The sequence below is a fragment of the Arvicola amphibius genome, chromosome 5, assembly GCF_903992535.2.
Source record: "Arvicola amphibius chromosome 5, mArvAmp1.2, whole genome shotgun sequence".
Taxonomy (NCBI): Eukaryota; Metazoa; Chordata; class Mammalia; order Rodentia; family Cricetidae; genus Arvicola; species Arvicola amphibius.
The window spans coordinates 96,819,630-96,844,225 of NC_052051.1; the positions used below are offsets into that span (position 1 = coordinate 96,819,630).

At 46.0% G+C, this 24,596-nt stretch overlaps 2 protein-coding genes across 2 annotated transcripts in view; one reads left to right on the plus strand and one right to left on the minus strand.

Moving 5' to 3' along the window:
- Npc1 (NPC intracellular cholesterol transporter 1) overlaps window positions 1–4,517 on the plus strand; it is a 47,148-nt gene extending 42,631 nt beyond the window's left edge. The window contains exons 22-25 of the mRNA XM_038329409.1: window positions 536–767; window positions 1,674–1,787; window positions 2,838–3,000; window positions 3,766–4,517. Of these exons, the coding sequence (XP_038185337.1) occupies window positions 536–767; window positions 1,674–1,787; window positions 2,838–3,000; window positions 3,766–3,848 (592 nt within the window). The 3' untranslated portion in view covers window positions 3,849–4,517. The remainder of the gene's footprint in view (window positions 1–535; window positions 768–1,673; window positions 1,788–2,837; window positions 3,001–3,765) is intronic.
- Window positions 4,172–24,596, minus strand: part of Rmc1 (regulator of MON1-CCZ1) — a 31,970-nt gene continuing 11,545 nt past the window's right edge. Inside the window, exons 6-20 of the mRNA XM_038329408.2 lie at window positions 17,394–17,534; window positions 16,990–17,093; window positions 14,710–14,799; window positions 14,509–14,614; window positions 13,454–13,565; window positions 9,798–9,842; window positions 9,560–9,613; window positions 8,537–8,665; window positions 7,822–7,928; window positions 6,013–6,132; window positions 5,717–5,794; window positions 5,404–5,508; window positions 5,245–5,313; window positions 4,940–5,165; window positions 4,172–4,378 (exon numbers count right to left, since the gene is read on the minus strand). Coding sequence (XP_038185336.1) covers window positions 4,299–4,378; window positions 4,940–5,165; window positions 5,245–5,313; window positions 5,404–5,508; window positions 5,717–5,794; window positions 6,013–6,132; window positions 7,822–7,928; window positions 8,537–8,665; window positions 9,560–9,613; window positions 9,798–9,842; window positions 13,454–13,565; window positions 14,509–14,614; window positions 14,710–14,799; window positions 16,990–17,093; window positions 17,394–17,534 — 1,566 coding nt within the window. The 3' untranslated portion in view covers window positions 4,172–4,298. The remainder of the gene's footprint in view (window positions 4,379–4,939; window positions 5,166–5,244; window positions 5,314–5,403; window positions 5,509–5,716; window positions 5,795–6,012; window positions 6,133–7,821; window positions 7,929–8,536; window positions 8,666–9,559; window positions 9,614–9,797; window positions 9,843–13,453; window positions 13,566–14,508; window positions 14,615–14,709; window positions 14,800–16,989; window positions 17,094–17,393; window positions 17,535–24,596) is intronic.

The following is a 24,596-nucleotide window of genomic DNA, read 5'->3' on the forward strand; positions in this document are numbered from 1 at the left end:
CAGGGATCCCTGCCCAAGACCTGGGACAGTGCTTTATACAGACTTTTCATTGCTGCTGCCTTTTCCTTGAGAAATAAGGAAGGCAGAACAGACAAATGATTGTTTTTCTCAGAGCATAAGCATGATCTCAGTTGAAGAATGGCAGCTTCTTTGTGTGAGTGGCCATTCAGAGTGTGTCCTAATCCTCAGGCAGAGCTGAGCTAACTCTGTCACAGCCCAGGTTGTTTCCCAGAGCAGCTCTGAGTGGTGTTTCTTTTTCTAGCAGCCAGTAGAATTCTTTGGAAGTGTTTGTAAAGCAGCAGGAGTTGGTCTTACAAGTGAGAACTACATAAACACTCATTTGGGTCACTTCGAACCTTGTTTTGGATGCCAGCGGCTATCAAAGACAGTTGGGTGGCTCTGGGTGCATCATGCCAATCTCAGGTGGTTGTCTGGGGTGTCACCTTTCAGCAGTCTTCCCGCTTTGCAGGGTGGTGGGGTAAAGAGGAAGACCCCAGAGTGTGAGCGAGCTCTAACCAAATACTGTCCTTCCTAGTGTGTTCTACGTCTTCTACGAGCAGTACCTGACCATTATTGATGACACCATCTTTAACCTCAGCGTGTCTCTGGGCTCCATATTTCTGGTGACCTTGGTGATTCTGGGCTGTGAGTTGTGGTCAGCAGTCATCATGTGTGTCACCATAGCTATGATCCTGGTCAACATGTTCGGTGTCATGTGGCTGTGGGGTATCAGTCTAAACGCTGTTTCCTTGGTCAACTTGGTGATGGTGAGTCCAGCTCTACTCTCGCTTTGTCCCTAGTTCCTGTGACTCCTGCACGAGCTGTTCATGGCTGCCTTTTGCTCTTAGTGCACAGGGAGAGTCAGGATGAGCGCTTGAATCAGGCAGGGCCCGGGGAGCACGGAAACCATCTGGGAGCAGAAGCTCACTCAGTGTCTGAGCTGGGCAGTCCCAGCTCTGGTGGCTGAGGCAGGAGGCTCGCGAGTTCACGGCTGCCGTCTTCTCCCCTTTGGTTTGCAGCTGTAGTGTGAGCAGTGTAGTTCCTGGTGCTGGCGTGAAATGTGGCCCCGTGACCTGGTGTGGTGGCACATGCTTATCATCCCAGCATTCAAGAGGACAGTGAGTTCCAGACCAGCCTGGACTACAAATTGAGATCCTGTCTCAAAAACAAACAATCCAACCAACCTGTAGCCTAATGACATCAAGACACCCAAGTTTTACTTACCAGGTTATTCTGTAGGGCTTCCCATAGAGTTGCCAGGTAGTTAGAAAGTACTGAAGATGTAGCCAGGCATGGTGATGTATGTACTTGGGAGGCAGAGGCAGGCGGGTCTCCAGAGCAGTTTTCAGGACAGCTAGGGCTACATGGGGAAACGCTTGAAAAACAACAAAAAGAAATTATTGGAGATGTGAGCTTGAAAAAGTGAATGAAAGGTAAACATTCGGATAGGAACACCTTCAGAGTGGTAACAGGCCCAGATGAAGGCGTGACAGTGTGCTAGCTCAGTGGGGAAGGACAGGTAACCATGAAAAGTTCCCAGAAATCCTAGACAAAACCAAGTCGCTCCAGAAAAGTAGAGCCAGGCAGCGCCTAGAGCACTTGAGTATCCTGCTGTGGTTTCGGGGGACTTCCAGCTGAAAGAGATCTGTTCTCACAGAAATGCTTTGTTTCAGAGCTGTGGCATTTCTGTGGAGTTCTGCAGCCATATAACAAGAGCATTCACCATGAGTACCAAAGGAAGCCGAGTGAGCCGAGCGGAAGAGGCGCTGGCCCACATGGGTAGTTCAGTGAGTATACTAGGCCCCAGGATGGGTGGGGCCTGCAATGGGGGTGCCTCTCAGAGACACAAACAGAATTTGGATCCATTCCGTAAGTGGCAGCTCCCAGCAATGACGGATTCTCACACAGGTGACTAGATAGCTAACTACGTCTTGAGCAGACTGATTCCTCGGAACTGTCCTTGTTGTGCGGTCTCTTAGGCAGCGGATAGCTGAAACAGGAAAGCCAGACTTGGGAGAGCTGGCAGCTGGCCCTGTGCGGCTACAGCGAGGCTCTCCTGAGTTCCAGAGCCTGCAGAGCTGTCGAGTTGATTCCTGGAGGCCCTTGATGCAGCTCTTTATCCCTGTTCCCCATCAGTCACTCTGCTGCTATAGAGAATATCAGTAAAGCAGAAATCTAAATATTTGCTTTGTGATGTCAGATACTTAAAATATTTCTCAGGCCAGCAAGGTGTCTCAGCAGGTCTGTTGTGCTTGTTCTGCAAAACCCACAAGAAAGAATGAGAAATGACTACAGTGTTGTCCTGAGCGCACACACATGCTGCCTGCCCACCCCCACACTGTAAACTTTTAATTTTTTAGTTTGTCTTAAGAACAGATACTGCTTGATTTGAACCAAAAAACCAAGGCCATTATAGTTGAGGAGCGGAAGACAGTTTTCTCGGAAAACACATTGCTTTTACCCTTTCTCCAGGACTAGATGGCTCAGCCAGTGAGGTGCTTGCCACACAGGCGTGAGGACCTGAGTTTGAATCCCAGCACTCACATAGGAAGGTGGCCACAGAGGTAGCCGTTTGTAACACCAGCTCTGATGGACAGAGAGGGATGGATCCCTGGAGTTCACTGGCCAGCCCGCCCAGCTGTCTGAGCTCCAGTTCCAGTGAGGTTCGGATCCACTGAGCAAGGCACTCAGAGTCAGCCTCCAGCCTCCACACGTTTGCCCTTTCCTCCAGGCTCAGAGCAGTGTCTCAGTACTTCTGCAGCCGCCCACAGCTAGGCAGGCTTGTGTGAAATGTGTGCTCGTATATATGGGCTAACAAGTCATTTCTACCTCTTCAGGTATTCAGTGGAATCACACTTACAAAATTTGGAGGGATTGTGGTGTTGGCCTTTGCCAAATCTCAGATTTTTGAGATATTTTACTTCAGGATGTACTTAGCCATGGTCTTACTCGGAGCCACTCACGGGCTGATATTTCTTCCCGTCTTACTCAGCTACATAGGTAAGAGTGCTAAAAGAAAAATGTATTTACTGGGCTTGGTGTCACAACCCTGCAGTCCCAGCACTGGGGAGGTGGAAGGTGAGAGCCAGAGTTCAAGGTTATCTACAGTTTGAGGCCAGCCTAGGCTGAAAGACCTGACTCAAAAAGAAATTTTTAATCTTGAACATTCCTTTGTATTTGAATTTGCACTGATGGCTACTTGATAGTTCATACTGCATACACAATTATCCAAGGAAGAAATGACGTCTTCCCAGGACTTTATGGTTAGCCAGATTACTTCACTAGGCATTCACTGCCCTGTTTGCTCTGAAGTCAACTCTTGACTGTCAGCAGGCTTGGGCTCACTGGCTGCTGCCAGCCCTCCCAGCAGTACACGGTGGCCTTTGTTTTCCCTACTGGTGACTGTCCAGAGCCAAATGCTATTGCTGCTCTTAGTGATTCGCCTTTCAGCGTTGTTAGGAAGTTGAAGCATTAAAACAGAAAAACCGGAGGCTTGGAGAGATGGTTCAGTGGTTAAGAGCACTGGCCACTCTTCCGGTGGACCCAGGTTTGATCCCGAGCACCCACATGGCAGCTCACAACTGTTTCTAACTCCAGTCTACGAGAAACTGACACCATCCTCTGGCCTCTGGAGCCCTGCATACATGCCATGCACAGGCATACATACAGGCAAAACACCTGCACACAAAATAGAAAAATCAACAGAACCAGGGGCTTTCTTCTATACCTAGATTGTTTATACTTCTTTTCTTTTGTCTCACATAGGACCGTCGGTAACTAAAGCTAAAAGACAGACCACTCAAGATCGATACAAAGGGACAGAGCGAGAACGGCTCCTCAATTTTTAGCCTTGTAGCGGGCTTTGGTGACTTCGTCTATGGATAGGTCAAGTCTACTGCAGGACAGCCGCACTGTCCAGGCCATGCTGGGTGCTGGTTGTTCCCAGGCGATGGGCTGCGTCACAGCTGTGGCAGGTGCAGCCCACTCACCTTTTAAACTCAGGAGCTCACGTAGTATGGAATCTGAAGGTGACGGTTGTCAGCCCTACAGCAAAGAAACCTTGTCTCGCTCGGGCAAGAGGAAGGACAGTGGATGCGGCCCAGTCACCACTCTGACAAGCCAGTCCATGTGCTGTCTCCTTTTTCAGGAGTTAGCTACCACACACATTGTATAGCTTATTTTTAGCAACATTTGAGAATGTTGTAGGTACTTTATTACAACGTTTTGTAGTTTAAAGAGCTTTATTAATGCAATAAATTAACTTTGTACATTTTTATATTAAAAACTGTCAAGGGACTTCAGAATGTCGTAGGCCTCATTAGAGCTTGTTCTCCAAAAACCTGCTTGAAAAAGGCGACGTGTTCCTCACAGTGTTCTCCTGTGGGGAGAATGTAGCTTTAGTCAGCAGCTAGCGATGTGTGGCGGGGAAGGAAGTGCAGACAAAAGCTCCTGGGTTATATACTGATATACTGGGTTTTAACTTATTTTTCTTTAATAAAATACCTCATCCTCCTAAATTTTGAGATCACTAATCTTTTTGCAGAGCTCCTACCTTCAGCCCCAGCCAACTGCCCTGTGTTAGACTAGTGGGTGGCTGTGACCTGTCACTCACCCTATCTGCACTACACACACACACACACACACACACACACACACACACACGCATATAGTAACTAAGCTTGTTCTCCCTCACGTCCTACTTTATCGCTATTTTCGTCTTAAGGGATACTCCAAGATCATATATACAGTATGTCTGAGATGCCTGAATTCCATCCTGAATGCCTCAGCCCTGAACAATCCTCTGCTGAGATCCATCAGCAATCTGAATCTACTCAATAGAGACCCCAGGCTAAGGGTGAGGTGGGCTGCTGGAAACTTTCCTAAGTTCCCACCCAGAAGTTTGCTCCTGTTGTTTGTGGTCACTCCGGGCCTCTCCCACCTGGTGTGAAGTTAGGGTTCCCTCGCAAACGCTGGTTTCGCTGTTCAAAGAAGCGGAATATGGTATAGAAGAGCATGACATCATCAGTCTGCTTTGCGGCATCTAAGAATTTGCGTGCAGAAATGTTGTCATGGCCACCAATGCCTCGGATGAACCTTAGCGCGGCCAACACCTGGTGTTTGGATAAAAGAACTTCTACTATCTCATCGTTTGCTGTTGACAGTCTCTGCAAGTGAGGAAGATGGAGGTCAGGGCAGCCACAGGAAGGGAGGCTGGTGACATCTAAACTGTGGCAGAACAGTTACCTTCAGCATGTCCAGTGACAGCTGGTGGGCGGGAGGATAAAAGCTCTCGAGGGACAGCAGCAGGCAGGCCTGAAAGACAGGGTTCCAACTACCTTCAGTTGAAGGGCCACCACTGGGAGGCTGTAGTGACTACCAAAGAGAAAAACCAGCGGTACAGACCAAAGGCTTGGAGTCGCTGAGCACGTGGTACTGCAAGAACTGGTGGAGCATGTAAAAGAGGTTGTGCTGGACAAGGGTCTTGATGACAAGTTCGTGTAAGTAATGCTAGGAACACAAGAAAGGTAAAAGATATTATTACCAAGTCGCCCACCATGGCTGGCTGAGGCTGCAACAGTCTGAACAGTGTTCTCCACCAACGTTTCCATCCCCACTAAAAACAACTGCCATGTTAAAAATCACCCAGAATTTTGCACACGAAAAAGCCATCTCTTCTGAGACCGCAGTGTTCTGACCTGATCCCTTCTGAAGCTACCTGCACTGGGATCTGGAACTGGTTCAGAGAACGAATATATTCCATCAGCACAGCTATCACGAACTTGTGCGGCATCTCCTACGGAGAAAGAAGGGGTCTTCTCAGTTGTAAAAGGAGCTGTAGGCAGCCTGCTGATCCCCAGTAAAGTGGTCCAGTGTTCGGCTCCGCTGGAGTTGCATTAGCCTTGTGAACCATCCACACTGGACAGCCCCAGGCCCTCTCCCGGGGCTGTACTGCTGGTTTAGTCACAGTGTGAGTCCTGTTGCTGCCCCACAGGAGCCCGGAGCCCAACACACCTTGTTTTCCACGAAGGGCGACAGCACGTGTGTGTACACATCAGACTGGTCCACCACTGCCTGGGTCCGCACCGGCCTTTTGAGAGGTGGGTTGCTCCGGCTTTGCCCTGCTTCTACTGCCTGAAGTGAGACAAGCAGTGTCCTTAGTCACCGTCCACAGAGACAGTCCCATTACAGTCAACCCAAGGCTGAATTCCTTACCCTAAACGAACACGAGCAAGACCCGGGACAGGCCAGACACAACTGGCAAACACGCCAGGGTTCGTGCACGATCAGAGTAAATAACCAGGCCACAGTCGCACATTTTCTAACCTCTGAAGACTTGGAACCAACCTGACGTCCTTTTTCCTCTTGGCCATTGCACCATAATTTACAAAGCTCTGCCAGACAGTAAAGGAATGGCTCTTGCATTTGGTCTGTGTTGGAATTTTTGATTCCTTTTTGTAGTGTTTGAAATGGATCCAGGGCCTCACCCATCTCCACATCTCCAGCACCGTCTAGGTCACAGCCCAGTGTGATGGGGATTCAGTGGTGACTGAGCAGAGCTGCTCCACCTGTGTCTGTCCCTAGTGAGCATGCTCAACTTCTGTGCAGATGACTTGTTCTTCACACCTCATGATCACAGTGTGGAAGCCCAGGGTCTACCGCTGGGCCCAACCCCACTGACTGCAGCCCAGGACAGCACCAGTGGGATACAACCAGACAGGGCTGACACAGGACAGGGACAGAGTTGACTGAGGCAGCCTATCAGACCCACTATCCTTAACCAAAGCAGTGTCCCCTGTGGGTAATTACATCCTTGAACTAATTTCTCCTATTGTCCCAATGTCCTTGCTTCAGAAACCAGAAGTACTCAGTGCTGTACAGCTACACGGATTCCCCCCAACCTTTCACTGAACATGTGACGTCTACTAACTGGAACACACTGGGCTAGGAACTTAACCAGTGCGTCTGATACTGATGGCAGCAGTATTCTAGGATATCCTTTTTTGCTAATCTTAGGATAAACCTTCTTGTGGTCCTGCCAGTGAATGCAGAGATGTGGCTGCTCAAGACGCTGAGGACAGCTGAGCATCAAATACTCATCCCTTTGAGGCTCAGAGAACATCACAAAAGAGGAACAGGATATAAAAGCCAGAAGACAGGGAAAGGGCTGCAAACTGCTGTCTTTAGAGCTTGACACAGCTATTGCCAGCATCCCACAACAGCTGCATTGCACTACACTGGGCCTATCAGCAGTCAATCACGGATCTGGGAGGAGCTCACAAGGCCCTAACCCTCACTGCTGAACTACTGGCTACTGGTGGACTCTGGGGGAGGGACAGTCATGGCCTTCAGGTGTGACCCCAACAGTGATCCAGGCTCCAATGGACATTTTCAAACCTCTACTCACAGTCCTCGTTAAAATCTGGTCATGAAACAAACCCATCAAAATGAGGGAAACATTGGACACTCCTCACACCTCTCCCACACTTCCCTCTAGATAACCTTGTATTTGTAAATACTCGCTAAGGTGAAGGAAAGAAGGTAGCCAACAGCGGAAACCACATTTTTAATTTACCAAGTGCAGGCTCTGGCCAAAGCCAAGGCTGATTTTCTTTCTACAAAATAGAAGAACACCGAGACCATAAACACATGTAAGCTCAAACAGGTTTGAAAAAGCAGAAAGACTGAGGTATTGATGGAAGCCTCAAGCTAGGAGGGGACTCTGGGCCTGTGACTGTCACCCTGTGCTGCCAACACCAAGCCTCTGACATTACATTACATAACCTACATTGTGTGGCGGAACTCCCTCACAGTTTAACTTACCATGGTGTAGCTCTGCTCAGCATCCAAGTACTTTTTATACTCATGGTTGAGTTTATCAAAAACAGTGGCTATCACGGGCAGCGTGGCTCTGTCTGACTCGGCCAGCACTAGAAAAGACAACACACTCGTCAGACCCAGTGTAATCAGAATCCCAGTATGACGGTGACAAGGACTCGCAAAGGTGACCAATGCAAACCCTGTCTTAAAGGACCTTCAAAGAAATGTTTCAGAAGACCAATACCTCGTAGTCAGAGTCCCTTTCAGGGACGAGAAGAAGCAAGCAAGGCAGGTGTCACTAGAGGGCACTGGGTATGTAATCAGATCTCGCCTGAAGCCACCTGCCTACAAATCATTTGTGCGTTTCCCAGTATTTCTGAAGTGTATACAGTCCTAAGTACAAAAGATGAAAGATGGGGGTAGGGGCACCTGGCGAGATGGCTCAGCAGGCAGTACGCACCCACCCACCACCAGGCCAGTTCAATCTCAGACCCCAATGCTAGAAGGAGAGCAGACTCCCGTAAGTGGTTCTCTGACATCCAACTGTGTACCATGGCACATGCCCATACACATATATACACAGGTATAATTATTTTTTTAAGGTGGTTGTAGGCTGGGCAGAGATGGTACACATCTTCAGTTCCAGCACTCAGGAGGCAGATAGGGAGGAGGATGGTGGTGAGAGCACAGACCTTGTGGGAAGGACCAGTCCACTTACTCTGTGAACAGACAGATAGGATGACCATCTTGCACTCCTTCCTCTGGAGAAGAAAGTCCATCAACCTCCCTTTATCTGGCAAGAGATTGACTATGGGCTGAAGTTTCACCTGGAGGTTCCAGAGGTAACCTAGGGGTTGAGAGGCAGCAAGCTCAGCAACACAGTGCAAGCCAGAGCCAGAGCTAACAAAGAGCACCCCCAGACCTCCTCAAACACACACAGTTAGTATCCCTGTCTTCCTAACCAACACTCAGGACACTCAGGAAGGTGGCGGATTGGAGGAACTGACAGTCGTGCTCGCAGCAAACTGCAGAGTCGCACCAGTGTCATCTCCATGGAGACAAGGACAGCACTCCACTCCCTCCAACGTGCCCATCCCGGGCCATCAGCTGTCGATGGCGTACCTAGTTCCTCCTCTGTACTGACTCATGGATGCAGAGGTAAGGCCCAAACAATAGTGAGATTGCTATCCACTCATTAACCTATGAGTTCCATGGGAGAAAGGTATGTCACACCAAAAATAATCGGAGGGACCAATTTCTCAGCTTCCAAGATCTGGCACTGTTGTCAATGTATGGAAGAGAAGTGGATTTGTTACTCCCCCAGAGGATGAGGCTGGAAAATTCTCAAAGTGACTAAAGATTAATTCAGCGTTCTCAAATGCAAAGCCACAGGAAGAGACAGCAGGCTGAAGGAAGCCTCACCCCCAAGACAAAATAAGGGGTGAAGCATCTTAGAAGTCCATGGGGAGGTGGAGTTAGGGATGAGAACGCGGACCACTCACCAAGGCAGTTTTCTGAAATGGCCACGGGAATGTAACAGGGACTGGCCATTCTCAGCCACCTTACTTGTAAGAATCACACATGCTCATGGAAAAAAGAATGAACCTACACGCGCGAATATAGGGTGAGATGCAATCCCATTCTCAAGACTGAAGGGAGAGGTCATTTTGAAGATTCATACCGAAGTGACAATGGAGGTGACGAATCTAAAGTCAGCACACACTTTCCTATGCAGACCTACCTTGGCTTGCACTGATAATGATGTCTGGTTGAAAGACGATCCATGATGAAGAATCTATACGTTAAAGGAAATTCAAAGTCGAAGAAAATTGAAGGCAAGCCCTGTTTCACTTAGCACTTGCCCAGCCCCCACACTGGAGGCCACACAGGCCTGCGTCCCCAGGAGCAGCTCCCAGGGCTGTGCAGTGGGTGGGAACACAGTCCCTGTGTGCACAGCGGCACCACCTTTGTGAGGATACAGAGTTTACAGGGAACTGGAGACTGGCTGGTCACAGCAGCAGGACCTACAAATTGAGAATACAAGTGTGACCAGGCAGCCAGGAAATCCTGCAGGAACTACAACAAACTCGAGCAGACATTACTAACTGTAATTAGGTGAGGGGGAGGAGGAGACTGTCCTGTCTCACTAATGACACACCAGGGAAGAAGGACAGTGTCTGTTACAGACATGAAAATGTCCCCACAAACAGGAAGTGTGTCAAAGATTTCCTCACTGTGGTTGATTTTAAAGTTTATTTTTTAAATGTTTTATGGGTTGAGTGTTTTACCTGAGTGTGTATGTTTGTAGCTCATACATTTCTGGAGCCTGACGAGGCCAGAAGAGGACACTGAATCCCCGAAACCGGAGTTACAGACAGCTGTCTACCACTTTTGTTTGACTGTTAATCACCTGGGGTCTCAAAAGACTGAAATGCCCAGGCTCTGCACCACCACACGGTTGCTGGGAAACACACCCAGGTCCTCTGCAAGTGCAGCAGGTGTTCTTAACCATTGAGTCGTGCGTGTCTCCAGCCCCAGGTTTCTTCTAACTGGAGATGACACATCACCATTTACATGTGTATATTAAAACTCTAAGAAATTGACCTGGGGCTGGAGAGATGGCTCAGTGGTTAAGGGGTTTGCCTGCTCTTCCAAAGGTCCTGAGTTCAATTCCCAGCAACCACATGTGCTCACAATCATCTGTAATGAGATTTGGTGCCCTCTTCTGGCCTGCAGGGATACATGCAGGCAGAATACTGAATACATAATAAATAAATGTTTAAAAAAAAAAGAAAGAAAGAAATTGACCTGGGATACCCAGATTCACTGATGGTGCAAAGGAAGATGGCTGTGGTTTAGTCACATGGACAGTGAGCCCCACTGCACTGCACTGGCCAGCCGGACTAGGCTCAAGAAAACTCAGCTAAGAAGTCCTCCTGTCCTCACACGACAGGGACCCATCCCAGTCACCCTGGGGAAATGAGGAGGGCTCCCAGTTCTGTGCCAATTACCCAGATAGACTCAAAAGATGGCATTAGTGAGCCGCCTCAGTAAGACGGTCACTCTGAACACACCACCCACCCAGATGAGGGCTGTGCACAGCAGACTAGCTTCAGGAAAGCACCTGCACACCAGGCAGAAGAGGAAAACTCCAGTGCCCGTGCCATGCCCCAGTGCAGAGCCTGGGCATTTCAGCCTTCCAGACCCCCGGTGATTAGCAGTCAAACAAAAACCACCTGTTCAGCAAGACAAACCCAACATCTCTCTCAAAATCAGTTCCAGTGTCGGTACCGGCTGGGCTCATGACACAGCAGGAAACACAGAAGGAAAGGCTAATACTCGCGCATGCTCTCTTGACCTCTTACTGTTAGGCGTCTCCCAGGCTAATCTGACCCTTCAATTAGCAGGCTTATCAAGCAATTAGCCTCTTTATTGATCCTCTACTACTAGATCGGAGCTGAGGGTTTTCCCCAATCAATCATTTGCCACCATCTCTTCCTTACTGGTCGTGTTATTATCTAGGGGAGCCAGATGCCAGAAAGCACACAGGAGGGCGTTAGGGCCATCAGACACCTGGCGCTCACCGGTGTCAGGGCCTCCTTCTTCCCTCCGTGCCTTTTACTGAGCCAGCACGATGGGCCAGCTGCCCAAACGCTGAATGTTTGATGACCTACTGAAAGACTCTAAATGCATTTGTAAGCCCCCTCAACCCTAGACATTTTTCTAAAACCTTACACTCACTCTCTATTAAAAACTGGACAGTCGCCCACACACACATGCTGGACTGCCCATTCTCCTGTGTCCTGTGAATAATCTTCAAACATAACTCCATTCTGGGAACTGAGGCAAATATAACCCACAGATGTTGACTCAGTTCCTGATGTATTGATTTAGTCACTGGAACAAGGTCAGGAAGGCCCACAGATGCTCCCCTTATCTGCCCAATCGTGCAGCTATTCTCCTGCCCTGGAATAGACCAATCACTGCTAGTAACCCTTTGAATAAGCCAATCCAATAAGTTGGAAAACAACCTACAGGTCCTCCCCTCCCCCCCGCTTGTGTCTGTGGCTTTTTGCTTTAAAAGATGGACTGTAACAGCTATCGGATGTCCTTCATATGTCCGAACCTGAAGGGCCCTGTCATGACAGAATAAAAACCCCCTTGCTTTTACATCAATTGTGGCCATGTGAGTGGTGTCTGGAGTGACTCCTCCCTGATGTTTGGACTTCGAGCCCAACACTCCCACCTAGAGTGTGGCTCTCGGCTGTTTCTACAAAGCACACAAAGAGATCACAGGCTGAGCGACTATCACAGGCAGCTCACACATGTGCCTCCTAAGGAAACACCAGACACCGGGGATTCCATCAGCTAACTCACTGCAGTCTCCTTTAGAACTAAGGAAACCCTGTTCTGAGTGGGTTCTCTCAGCTCCTAACCTGCTACTCTCTTGACTTCCTCCCCGATCTCAGAAGGAGGAATGATCTAGAATACACTCAGGAACCACACCTGTGGGCACTGGCCAGAATCAAACCTGTAAGCTGTCACTGTGGGCACTGGCTGCATCTACTGTAACCCAACATGCAGGTTTGGCTGGGTGGCTGAGTGGGGAAGAGTGATTGCTGCTCTGACAAAAGACCTGGGTTTGGTTCCCAGCACCCACGTGGTAGTGTAACTCCTATTTCAGGGGATCCAGCATCCTCATCTCTTATCAGGCACCAGACGTGGATGTGTTACACACATTTAATCCATAAAACATTTTTAAAAATAAACCTTAAAATCAACCACAGTGAGAGGTCTTTACACACTACTCCCTGGGGACATGTTCATGGGCTGCTGGAAACCCAACACCCTCTTCTGACAGCACCCATACACACATGCTCATACATATATGCAGAGTCACACAGACGGACATAAAATAAGAGGCAAATCTTAATAACTACAACCCAGAATGTTAGAAACAAAGGGGTATGTGACCCCATTAAAATAACAGCCACAATCAGCTGAATTTAATTCCAGGATTACAAAGCTAGGGGAAACAGAAAAATGTTAAGGGCTTATCAACATTAAAAGCAACCAGGTGTGGTGGTGCACGCCTTTAATAGTCTGGTTTACAAGAGTGAGTTCCAGGACAGCCATGGCTGCACAAAGAAACCTTGCCTCAAAAAAAAAAAAAAGAAGAAGAAGAAAAAAAAAGAGAGAGGGAGAGAGATAAAGGCTTTGGTTTTGCCTTCTGGTAATCTCAACTCTCCACTGTGAGACCCAAGGAAGGAAAGGTATTTTCTCCAAAGGAAAAAATCATTTATTGTATAAATTGCTTCTCGAGAAACAATGACAGCTTCTCTAACCAGCAGGAGTGTTTTGTTTGGTTTTTATAAAAGAGAACAAACTGGCTGGAGACGTAGCTCAGTGGTAGAACATCTACCCAGCAAGGATAAGGTCCTGAGTTCAATCCCCAGCGGCTGGAGACATACATAGCTCAGTGGTAGAACATCTGCCTGGTGAGCATAAGGTCCTGAGTTAACCCTCTGGGAGTCCATTTTCCTTCTCCTATTCTGAATATGAGTCCTGACGATTCCAGCAAGAATGTGGCCCTGAGGGAAAAGGCAGCACTGCCAGCCCACGGAATTGCTCTTACCTGCCACAGGGATCTGGTAAGGTTGGATTGACCGGGCTGGAAGTACAGGGTGGTGGAAAGTAACAGTGCCATCGAACTCTCCCCGCAACTTGATGTCAAATATCACTGATGTCTACAGGGTAGGGAGAAATGCATTGCACTGTCGCCAGTGTGGAAGCCTGGAGCCTCTGCTCACACCCATCCCACAGCCCAGCACTCGCATACAGAGGGACCTGATCCTCACAAGTTCCTTTCCACTCTCGCCACTTCCACAATACTCCTGCACCCATGGCCTGCTTCATTGTAAGGTTGGAGAGAGAGACAGGCAGGTCGTTTTCACTTGGACTGGAAATAGCTTCAGAGACAGAGATAGAGTGGTGTGACCCCCCCAGCCTTGCCTGCTGCCAGGTGTTCAGTTAGACATTTGGAGAAGACCTGTCACAGGCTCATGGGTCCTACATGGTCAAATCCTGTTACCCATACTCACCACGTGACAAAGGCCACAGACTCGTGACACTGGGATCTGAAGCAGAGTTCCAGCCCAGTTGGCTCAGTCGAGTAAAAGCTCCAAAGATCAAATCAAAAAATTTCTCAACGTTTCTTACTTCTTTGGTTCTTTTTGAGACAGTTGAGACAGGGACTCCTGTAGCCCAAGCTGCTCTCAAGCTCGCTACTATGCTAAGGAAGACTTTGAACTTCTGACCCTCCCGCCTCTGCCTCCCTAGTACCAGGGAACAGGTGTGCCCCAAAACAGTTGGTTTTTATCTGGGGAGGGAACACATTGGGCAAGTGCTCAACCAAGCGAGTTGTGTCCCCAAACTGCAACAATTTTTGACAAACTGTCAGGGAATCGTTGTTTAACTCCTTTGCGCTTAAGTACTCTTCCCACCCGTGTCTAGGTGTGCCAGTTCTCACAAAGCCTATTGAGAGTCCTGGCACAAGCCGGTGGGGGTGGGGGTGGCAGTGGCAGTGCACAGGCGGATCTGACTACAGAGTGAGGTCAAGGACAGTCGGGGCTACACAGGGAAACCCTGTCTCAAAACAGACAGCAGCACAGCTTGGGGCACAAGTCCTACCTCTGTGTCCTGGTGGTGGACCACTACCAGGTTGTCCACGACATTCAGAGCAAACTTTCCTGTCCTATTTAACTTCAGAATGTGCATCTTCTTACACGCGCCCTCTCTGAAAGACAACACCAAGATTGTGGCAAGAGGTCAGAAAGCCTCAGTTCCGGTTTAAAATCAAAGAGGGACGAGAACGTGCGGCAGCAGACATACCGTGGGAGGTGATACAGCACCACCTCTGCTCCCGTACTGTTGGAGGTCCGCGAATGGTGCCGCAGGAAGAGAACGTAGAGCTGTCCATATCTAAACAGAGACAGAGGTGCATGAGGCATAACTGGCCATTTAAAAGTCCCTCCTGCCCAGAGCTGGGTATGCAGCTGCGTTGGTAGAGTAAGGCTCGCCCAGCTGCACAAAACTCTAAGTCTGAACCCTAACATGACATAGACTGGGTACGGTGGCTTAGCTCCTAATTTTGACACTCGGGAGGATCAGGAGTTCAAGGTCACCTTGACTACGTAACAAAACAAGATCTAGCACACCCTAGGCTGTATAAGCCCCGTCTTAAAGGGGTAACAAAATTCCTCCACATACAGTTTGACTACAGTCTTCTAAAAGAAAGCCATGAACAAGCACCGAGTTCCAGCCAGGGAAGAGCAGGCCAGCAGTCATGACAAGCAATGCTTATTTTACTTCCAGCTCTGTGTTCTCTTCCATAGTCGCAGGACATATCCCATAACAGACAGGACACTCACTCTTCACAGTAGACGTCACCTCGTGGACGCTCCTGTGAGCAGCTTGAAAATGTACACTTCTATCCCAGCAATGAATTCAGTGCTGGGCCCGCCCCGGTGACAAGAAAAGAGACACAAAAGGGACAGAACAGGTCCCAGCCATTGCAGCCAGACTGTGCTCACTTCTCTGTTCTCAGAAGGAAAAGGAGCAAGTATATTCTACTAAAATAACAGTAATTTTTAAAAAGCTAAGTTGGGAAACACAGAACTGAACTAGAAGTGATTTGGAATTTGTTTTTGGACCTGGGGGTAATCTCAGGTAATCTCAGAATCTTGAGCAGCCAAGTGTTACTAAGTCACATCCTCAGCCCCTGGAGCAAACCCGTGGTGATCCCTGAAGCAGAGATGAAGGGCAGAAAATGTTTCTTTGTACTGATTTCATTTTGGCTTAAGGTTTAGTGTATGAAACGTAAAATTTGAGATACCTGTATTTCCAAGCAATTATATAATTCCCTACATAAGGGGGCTGGAGAGATGGTTCAGAGGTTAAGAGCACTGACTGCTCTTCCAAAGGTCCTGAGTTCAATTCCCAGCAACCACATGGTGGTTCACAACCCATCTGTAATGAGATCTGGCGCCTGCAGACATACATGACATACATGGAGGCTGAACACTGTGTACATAATAAATAAATAAATCTTTAAAAAAAAAATAATTCCCTACATAAATAATTCCACTTCATGTTTGTTAAGAGTTTTAAAAATTATGTATTTTGATGGCCTGGCAGTGGTGGCACACACCTTTAATACTAGCAGGGACAGGTGAATTTCTGTGAGTTCAAGGTCAACCTGCTCTACAAAGTAAGTTCCAGGACAGCCAGGGCTATGCAGAGAAAGAAACCCTGTCTTGAAAAACCAAAAAAAAGGGGGGGGGGGGGATATATGTATATACACACAGAGACACAAATATATAAATGTTGTGTGTGTGTGTATAAATATATATATACACACATATATATGAACATTTACATATTAGCTTAAAAAATCCTTGTTACGCTTCAGTTAACAATTTTTTAAAATTCTAAGGCAAACCTATTTAATTGTTTGAATGTTTCATTGAAATTGTTTCAACGTTTTCATTGTGTCAGACAAGACAGGTAAAAAAAAATCATCCTGAGATCACAAACTAATACAATCAAAAGAAAATAATACAATTGGAAAGATGGTTCAGCAGTTAAGAGCACTTGCTATATCTCCAGAGGACCCAGGTTTAATTCCCAGCACCCACAGGGCAGCGAACAGCCATCTATAACTCCACTTCCAGGGAACTTGATGCCCTGTGTGCACTGCACACATATGGTGCATATGCATACATACAGGTAAAACATGCACATAAAAATAAATCTTTTTAAAAAAGTGTTAAAAGACCTTAGATTTTTCTGTATTTGCTAAATTCAAGTATGAAACCGAAAAAGGGAAGTTCCTGTTATCTGTTTTTTTTTTTTTTTTTGGTTTTTCAAGACAAGGTTTCTCTGTCGCTTTGGTGCTTGTCCTGGAACTCACTTTGTAGACCAGGCTCGCCGGGAACTCACAGAGATTTGCCAGCCTCTGCCTCCCGAGTGTTGGGATTAAAGGCGTGTGCCACCACCGCCCGGCTCTTGTTATCTATTTTAAGGATTCTTGTCCTGTGAGCTCCTAACACGCCCTCGTTACTTGGGTCACTAGCAGCAATTACGAAAGGAACCCTTTGAAGACAGACATACATGGTTGCCATTGCGATGTCTCGTTCTGAAAGGCTAAGTTTGGTTGACTTCGGTGCAGCTGGTAATTCAATCTCAAACTTGGGAAGCTTCGACATGGTGCCAGCCTGTTTGGGGGAAAGTTTAGGAAAGTTCACACACTCCTCCCATGTTTTAGCTACGCTACATTAAATCAATGAAGGCACACTCTATCTTCTAACTCTTCACAGAGCTGGCCGGACAGGGAAGTGCGCCTCTGGCGGTCATGTTGAGGATGGGGCTCCTCTCAGGGGCCTGACTCATCACAGAGCTGGCCGGACAGGGAAGTGCGCCTCTGGTGGTCATGTTGAGGATGGGGTTCCTCTCAGGGGCCTGACTCATCACTGCTTTAGAGCTGGGCTAGGGAGGGGCCTGGGGCTCGCTCTTACCCTAAAATAAAAAGGCTGCAGAACATTCTCAAGGACTGTGGTGGACAGAAGGATCACAGCGCTCTCGGGACAGTACATGTACCAGTTCACATTGAGGTTGTGGCTCTTGAGGAGTTTGAGACTTCGTTTCTCAGGCAACACCTGGGACCAAGGTCAAGAACCAAAACATTAAGAGACTGCCCACTGAGGGCTTGGGATAGCCCAAGTGGTAGGGAGCTTGACTAGCAAGCATGAGGCTCCAGTTCAATCCCAATACCACCAAACACCAAAACAAGTCCAGTCAATGGGTTACACAGGTAACTGTCATTCCTATTTATGGAAATAAATAGATAAAGCACCATGTACCTAGTGCTTTCCAAGGCTCTTTACTACACCCTGAGAGACAGACAACATAAGAGACGAGACATTCGGGTTGACAAGAGACTGGGAATGGTGGGACAGCAATTATAACTATGGCTGGGCCTCCATACGCTCTGGCACCATGAACTGAAGAGCTTTCATTAAGCAGTCAAAGTGAAGCAATGCTTGGACCCCAGGCATTGAGTCAGCTGCCTTCCCATGAGCCACCAAGCTCCATCTGCACTCCACCTGGCACTGGGTCCCAGGTAGACCCCTTTGAAACCTCACTATTACAAAGACTGCCTGCAAGTGCAGCACTTTAGAGTCTAGGCACATCTAAATGTTTGTTCCATATTCTGACACAGTCAAAACACTGCGCAGACTCAAGATAGCAATGCTCACTCAGTAACATGCCAAATACCTGTGAGGAAAATCAACATCATGAGCATGAGCCTTGCCAGTCAAGCCTCACAAAATCAGAGTGTAAAGGGTCAAAGAAATAGCTCAGAACGTAAAGGCACCTGCCGTGTGACCTAAATCTGATCCCAGAACCCACGAAAAGGTGGCAGGAAATAAACTCCAGAGTTGCCCTCTGACCCCCACACATATGCACTGCAGCATGACAGTACACACTAAAAACCAGAAGGAGCATGCTAGAGTTCTATTTCTTTTTTGCTATTATGTGTGTGTGTCGACATGGGTATGTCATACTGTGCACAGGGAGGTCAGAAAACAACTTTGGGAGACAGTTTGCTCCATACACTAGGGCTCCAGAGATCAGAGTCAGATTGTCAAGCCTGTGTGGCAAGTGTTGACCCACCTCATCAGACCTAACATGTGTTAGGACCCGAAGACCTACAATGAACACTTTCTCACTAGAGACAGCAGATTGTTTTCAGAGTTATTTTATGTGTAACAAATGTCTCGCCTACATGCATCTATTTGGACTATGTGCGTGTTTGGTACCCATGAGAGTCAGAAGAGGCTTTTTAATATGCTGGCACTGGAGTTACAGGTGGTTGTGACCCACTATGTTCCTGAAAGAGCAACACGTGCTCTTGACCACTAAGCGCAGATAGATTTTTAAAGATGATTGTAGGGGGCTGGATGGTGGTGGTGCACACCTTTGATCCTAGCACTGGGGAGGCAGAGGCAATCAGATCTCTGTGAGTTTGAGGCCAGCCTGGTCTACACAGTGAGTTCCAGTATAGCCAGGGCTATACAGCGAAACCCTGTCTCAAAAGAAAAAGAGAGAGAGCTGACTGCAGGGAGCCCCTCTGTCAGCCTGTGTCCAGAATATCCAAGCTTCTCCTTCTCCATTTATGGATTTAAACTTTACAGTCCTTGTCAGAGGCCATGGGAATATAAAGCAGGTGACAGCTAGTGTTCAGACGTCAACCCGTCAGAGGAATGAATCTCTGATGGAGGAGAATCCTGTTCAGCCAAGGCCTGCAGGACCACTGACTCTGGAAACTGTTGCTCCTATCTGTAATTTCACTTGTGCAAAAGAAGCTACGGTGTCTCCCCAATACCTGCATTGCAGTGTGTAATCTCAGGTGATGTGTATATGTAATCTCATGATTGCATCTCAATCTTATGGGCACATATATCTATGGGTCGTCAGAAAGATGACTTCTCATTAACTATATAATTTTGATATATAGAAATATATGTACTAGGATATGCTTCATAGCTAGATCTATTGTCCCACAAGGACTGTAAGACACTTAACAGCCTACTTTGTTCCTTTTACTCAAACTACACACAATTAGCTCACTTTTACCTCAGAGCAAGTTCAAACTAGACAGAATGTTTCTGTAAATGGATCGTAAGTTAAAACTTTACAGATATGCACAAGGACAAAGTCACAGATGTCCACCGAGATTGCTAACACAAAGCAACCTAAGTAAGAGACATGCCAGTTCTTCACTTGCCAACTCTGGCTGAAAAGACACAAGACTCTGTGCAGATCTCTCAGTGGGCACTGTGCCCTTGGCCTGTCTTATACCTGGAACCCTGAAACCTTGCATCGCCATGGCAAATGACTGTCTCTTATTGTTTACTCAAGGAATATGCTATGACCTTCAGAGGTAGCTTTGTAACTTTTCTTCTTACTGCCTAAGCCTCCTCTAATATGTGTATTAAAAGGTGGGTGGTGGAGGTACAGGGGAGTAACCGCTGAGCGAGTGAGCCAGAGCCAGAGACCGCTGAGGGTCTGGACATGAATATGGGACCTTCAAGGGAATAGACCTAAGCCAGGACCCCTGTGGGTCTGGGTGTGAGTCTAGGACCTCCCAGGAACTAGGCCTGAGCCAGGACCTCTCTCTCCCAGTCTGGGTATGAATCTGGGACCTCCGAGTGAGTAGGCAGGAACCAAAGATCTCTTCAGGGCCAGGCATGAGTCTGGGACCTCAGAGGGAGTAGGCCTGAGCCTTGACCTGTGTGGGTTAGGCATTGGTCTGGGACATCAAAGGGAATAGGCAGGAACCTGGAACCTCTGCGGGTCCGAGCGTGAGTCTGGGACCTCTGAGGGAGAATGCCTGAGCCTGGGAACTCCGAGGGAGTAGACTAGAGCCAGAGACCTTTGCGAGACCAACTCTAAGCCAGGGACTTCTGAAGGAGGGGATCCAGACCAGGATTTACAGAAACAGGGAAAAGCAGGTAAGCTAGGCCAAAGTAGGCCTGAGACAGCAAACTCCAAGGGAGCAGAGCAAAGCACCGGAACACTGAGCAATCTCCAGGAACAGGAGTAACCAACGGGGTAACTAGAACTGTGGCACTGACTGTACACGAGGAACAACCATCTGAACTTTGGATTCACTGGCACCTAGAAGATTATTCAACAGAATCTCAGACAGCCCCAACCATACCTACTAGAGAGAAAGATGAGTAGAAAAGGTAAGATCACACGCTACACCAGAAAGAGCAACACAATACCAGTAAAATCTAAAGACCCTACAACAGCAAGACCTGAACAACCAAATATAGATGAAGCAGAAGAAAATGACCTAAAAAATAACCTCAAGAGAATGTTTGAAACTCTTAAAGAAGAAATGAGAAATTCCCTTTAAAAAAATAAAGGAAAAGACAAAAAATTGGAAGATATCAGCAAACCCCTTAAAGAAAACCAAAACCAAGAAAAAGAAACCAAACATATGAAAGAAACTATTCAAGATTTGAAAACTGAAATAGAGACAATAAGGAAAACACAAGCCGAGGGAAATATAGAAACAGAAATCATGAGAAAACGATCAGGAACCACAAAAGCAAGCATGAACAGCAGAATACAAGAGATGGAAAAGAGAATCTCAAGCACTGAAGATACAAGAGAGGAAATAAACTCATCAGTCAAAGAAAACATTAAATCTAACAAAAGCTTAGCCCAAAATATTCAGGAAAATGGGACACCATGAAAAGGCCAAATCTAAGAATGAAAGGTATAGAAGGAGAATGTCAACTCAAAAGCATAGAAAATATATTTAACAAAATCATAAAAGAAATCTTTCCCAACCTAAAGAAAGATATGCCTATAAAGATACAAAAAGCTTATAGAACACCAAATAGACTGGACCCAAAAGCCGTCCTCTCACCACATAATAATCAAAACATTAAACATACAGAGTAGGAAAGAATATTAAGAGCTGCAAAAGAAACAGGCCAAGAAACGTATAAAGGCAATCCTATCAGAATTATACCTGACTTCTCACTGGAGACAATGAAAGCCAGAAGGTCGCAGTCAAGCGTTATGCAATCATTAATTGACCACAGATGCCAGCTGAGACTACTATACCCAGCAAAACTTTCAATCACCATACAAGGACAAAACAAGATATTTCATGACAAAACTAGATTTCACCAATACCTAGCCACAAACCCAGCCCTACACAAAATACTAGAAGGAAAATTCCAACCCAAGGAAGATGGCTACACCAACAAAAACATACACAATTGATGATCTCATAGCAGCAAATCCCAAAGAAAGGAAAACTGCACAAATTAACATCACCAACAATGACAACTAAATTAACAGGAGATAGCAATCACTGATCATTAATATCCCTTAATGTAAATGGACTCAACTCACCTATAAAAAGGCACAGAATACGATACGATAACAGAATCCATTCTTCTTCTGTAAACAAGAAACACATCTCAACCTCAAAGACAGACATCATCTCAGAGTAAAGAGTTGAGAAAAAATATACTAATCAAAGGAACCTTAGAAACAAGCTGGTGTAGCTATCTTGATATCTAACAAAGCAGACTTCAAGCTAAAATCAGTCAAAAGAGACAAAGAAGGTCATTTCATATTAGTCACAGGAAAAATCCATCAAGAAGAAATCTCAATACTGAACATCTATGCCCCAAATACAAGGGTACCCTCATATGTCAAAGAAATACTTCTAAAGCTTAAATCATACATTAAACCCTATACAATAATAGTGAGAGACTTCAACACTCCACTCTCACTACTGGACAGGTCAGTAACATGAACAGAAAAATAAGAGAACTAACAGATGTTATGACTCAAATGGACTTAACAGACATCTATAAAATATTCCATCCAAACAGAAAAGAATATACCTTCTTCTCATGACCTCATAGAACCTTCTCAAAAATTGACCATATACTAAGAAACAAAACAAACCTCAACAAATACAAAAAAATTGGAATAACCCAGTGTACCTTATCAGATCACCATGGTTTAAAACTAAAGTCAACATTAATACTAATTCCAGAAAACCCACAAACACATGGAAATTAAACAATGCTCACCTAAATCATCAATGGGTCAAGGAAGAAATAAAGAGAGAAATTAAAGACTTCTTAAAATTTAATAAAAATGACCACACAACATACCCAAATTTATGGGACACAATGAAAGCAGTGTTAAGAGGAAAGTTCATAGCACTAAATGCCTATATAAAGAAGCTGGAAAAATCCCACACTAGTGAATTAATAGAACATTTGAAAACTTTAGAACAAAAAGAAGCAAACTCACCTAAGAGAACTAGAGGGCAGGAAATAATCAAATTGAGAGCTGAAATCAACAAAATAGAAACAAAGAAAATGATACAAAGAATCAATGAGACAAAAAGTTGGTTCTTTGAGAAAATCAACAAAATAGACAAACATTCAAACTAAGCAAAAGGCAGAGAGACAATATCCAAATTAACAAAATCAGAAATGAAAATAGGGACATAACAACAGACAAATTGGAAATACAGAGAATCATCAGGTCATATTTCAAAAACCTGTACTCCACAAAACTGGAAAACTTAAAAGAAATGGACAACTTTCTGGATAAATATCACTAAAATTAAATCAAGACCAGATAAGCAAATTAAACAGACCTATAACTGCTGAAGAAATAGAAACAGTCATCAAAAGCCTCCCAACCATAAAAAGCCTAGGACCAGATGGTTTCAGCTCAGAATTCTACAAAATTGTCAAAGAAGAACTAATACCAATACTCCTCAAATTATTCCACACAATAGAAACAGAAGGAACACTGCATTGCTGGTGGGAATGTACGCTGGTCCTGCCCTTTTGGATGTGTGGCAATTTCTCAGAAAATTAGGAAACAACCTTCCTCAAAACCCAGTAATACCACTTTTGGGCATATATCCAAAGGGTGCTTCATCACACCACAAGGACATGTGCTCAGCTATGTTCACAACAGCATTATTTGTCATAGCCAGAACCTAGAAACAACCTAAATGCCCCTTGACCAAAGAATGGATAAGGAAAATGTGGTACATTTACACAATGGAGTACTACACAGCAGAAATAATATAACAACGTCTTGAAATTTGCAGGCAAATGGATGGAGCTAGAAAACATTATTTTGAGTGAGGTAACCCAGACACAGAAAGACAATTATCACCTGTACTCACTCATAGGTGGTTTTTAAACATAAAGCAAAGAAAACCAACCTACAAACCGCAATCCCAGAGAACTTAGACAACAATGAGTACCCTAAGAGAGACATACATGGATCTAATCTACATGGGAAGTAGAAAAAGACAAGATCTCCTGAGTAAATTGGGAGCATAGGGACCTTGGGAGAGAGTTGAAGGGGGAAGGGAGAGGCAAGAAGAGAGCAGAGAAAAATGTAGAGCTCAATAAAAATCAATTTAAAAAAACAAAGCTAGGTAATGGTGCTGCTCTTCTTTAATCCCAGCACTCGGAAGGCAGAGGCAGGTGGATTCCTGTGAGTTTGAGGCCAGCTTGGTACACAGAGTGAGTTCTAGGTCAGGCTCCAAAGCTACACCGAGAAACCCTGTCTCAAAAAACAAAACAAAACAAAAACAACAATAACAAAAAAAGTGTATTTAAGCTACGTAAACAAAGAAGCAAGAAAGAATTGAAACAGAGAATTAGAGACAATTAGAACAAGGGAATTAGCACTCAGAATAATAAAACAAAATTACGCTCAAATTGCTTTGTAAGTCTTTACATCTCAGATAGAAAACCCTTAAGTTCAGTTTCGCTACACTGTGGGTGGACCTTTTCTTTGAATACTGGTTGTAGCCTCGATAGCTTTCAGGCCCTAAGTGCTCTTCATGTTGGTTGCCTTAGAGCAAAGGCCATGGCATGAGCATCTCACATGTCACTTAGACTACGCATATTTTCTCCATCAATTCTGATTTACACTCCTTTCATTACATTGGTAAGATTACAGCTTGAAGTCAGGTGGTGATGGTGCATGCCTTAAATCCCAGCACTCAGGAGGCAAAGGCAGACGGATCTCTGTGAGATCAAGGCCAGTCTGGTTTACAAAGCAAGTTCCATCAAGCACAGCAGAACTGTCACACAGAGGGCACCCTGTCTCGAGAAAAAAGAAAAAAGATTACAGCCTGA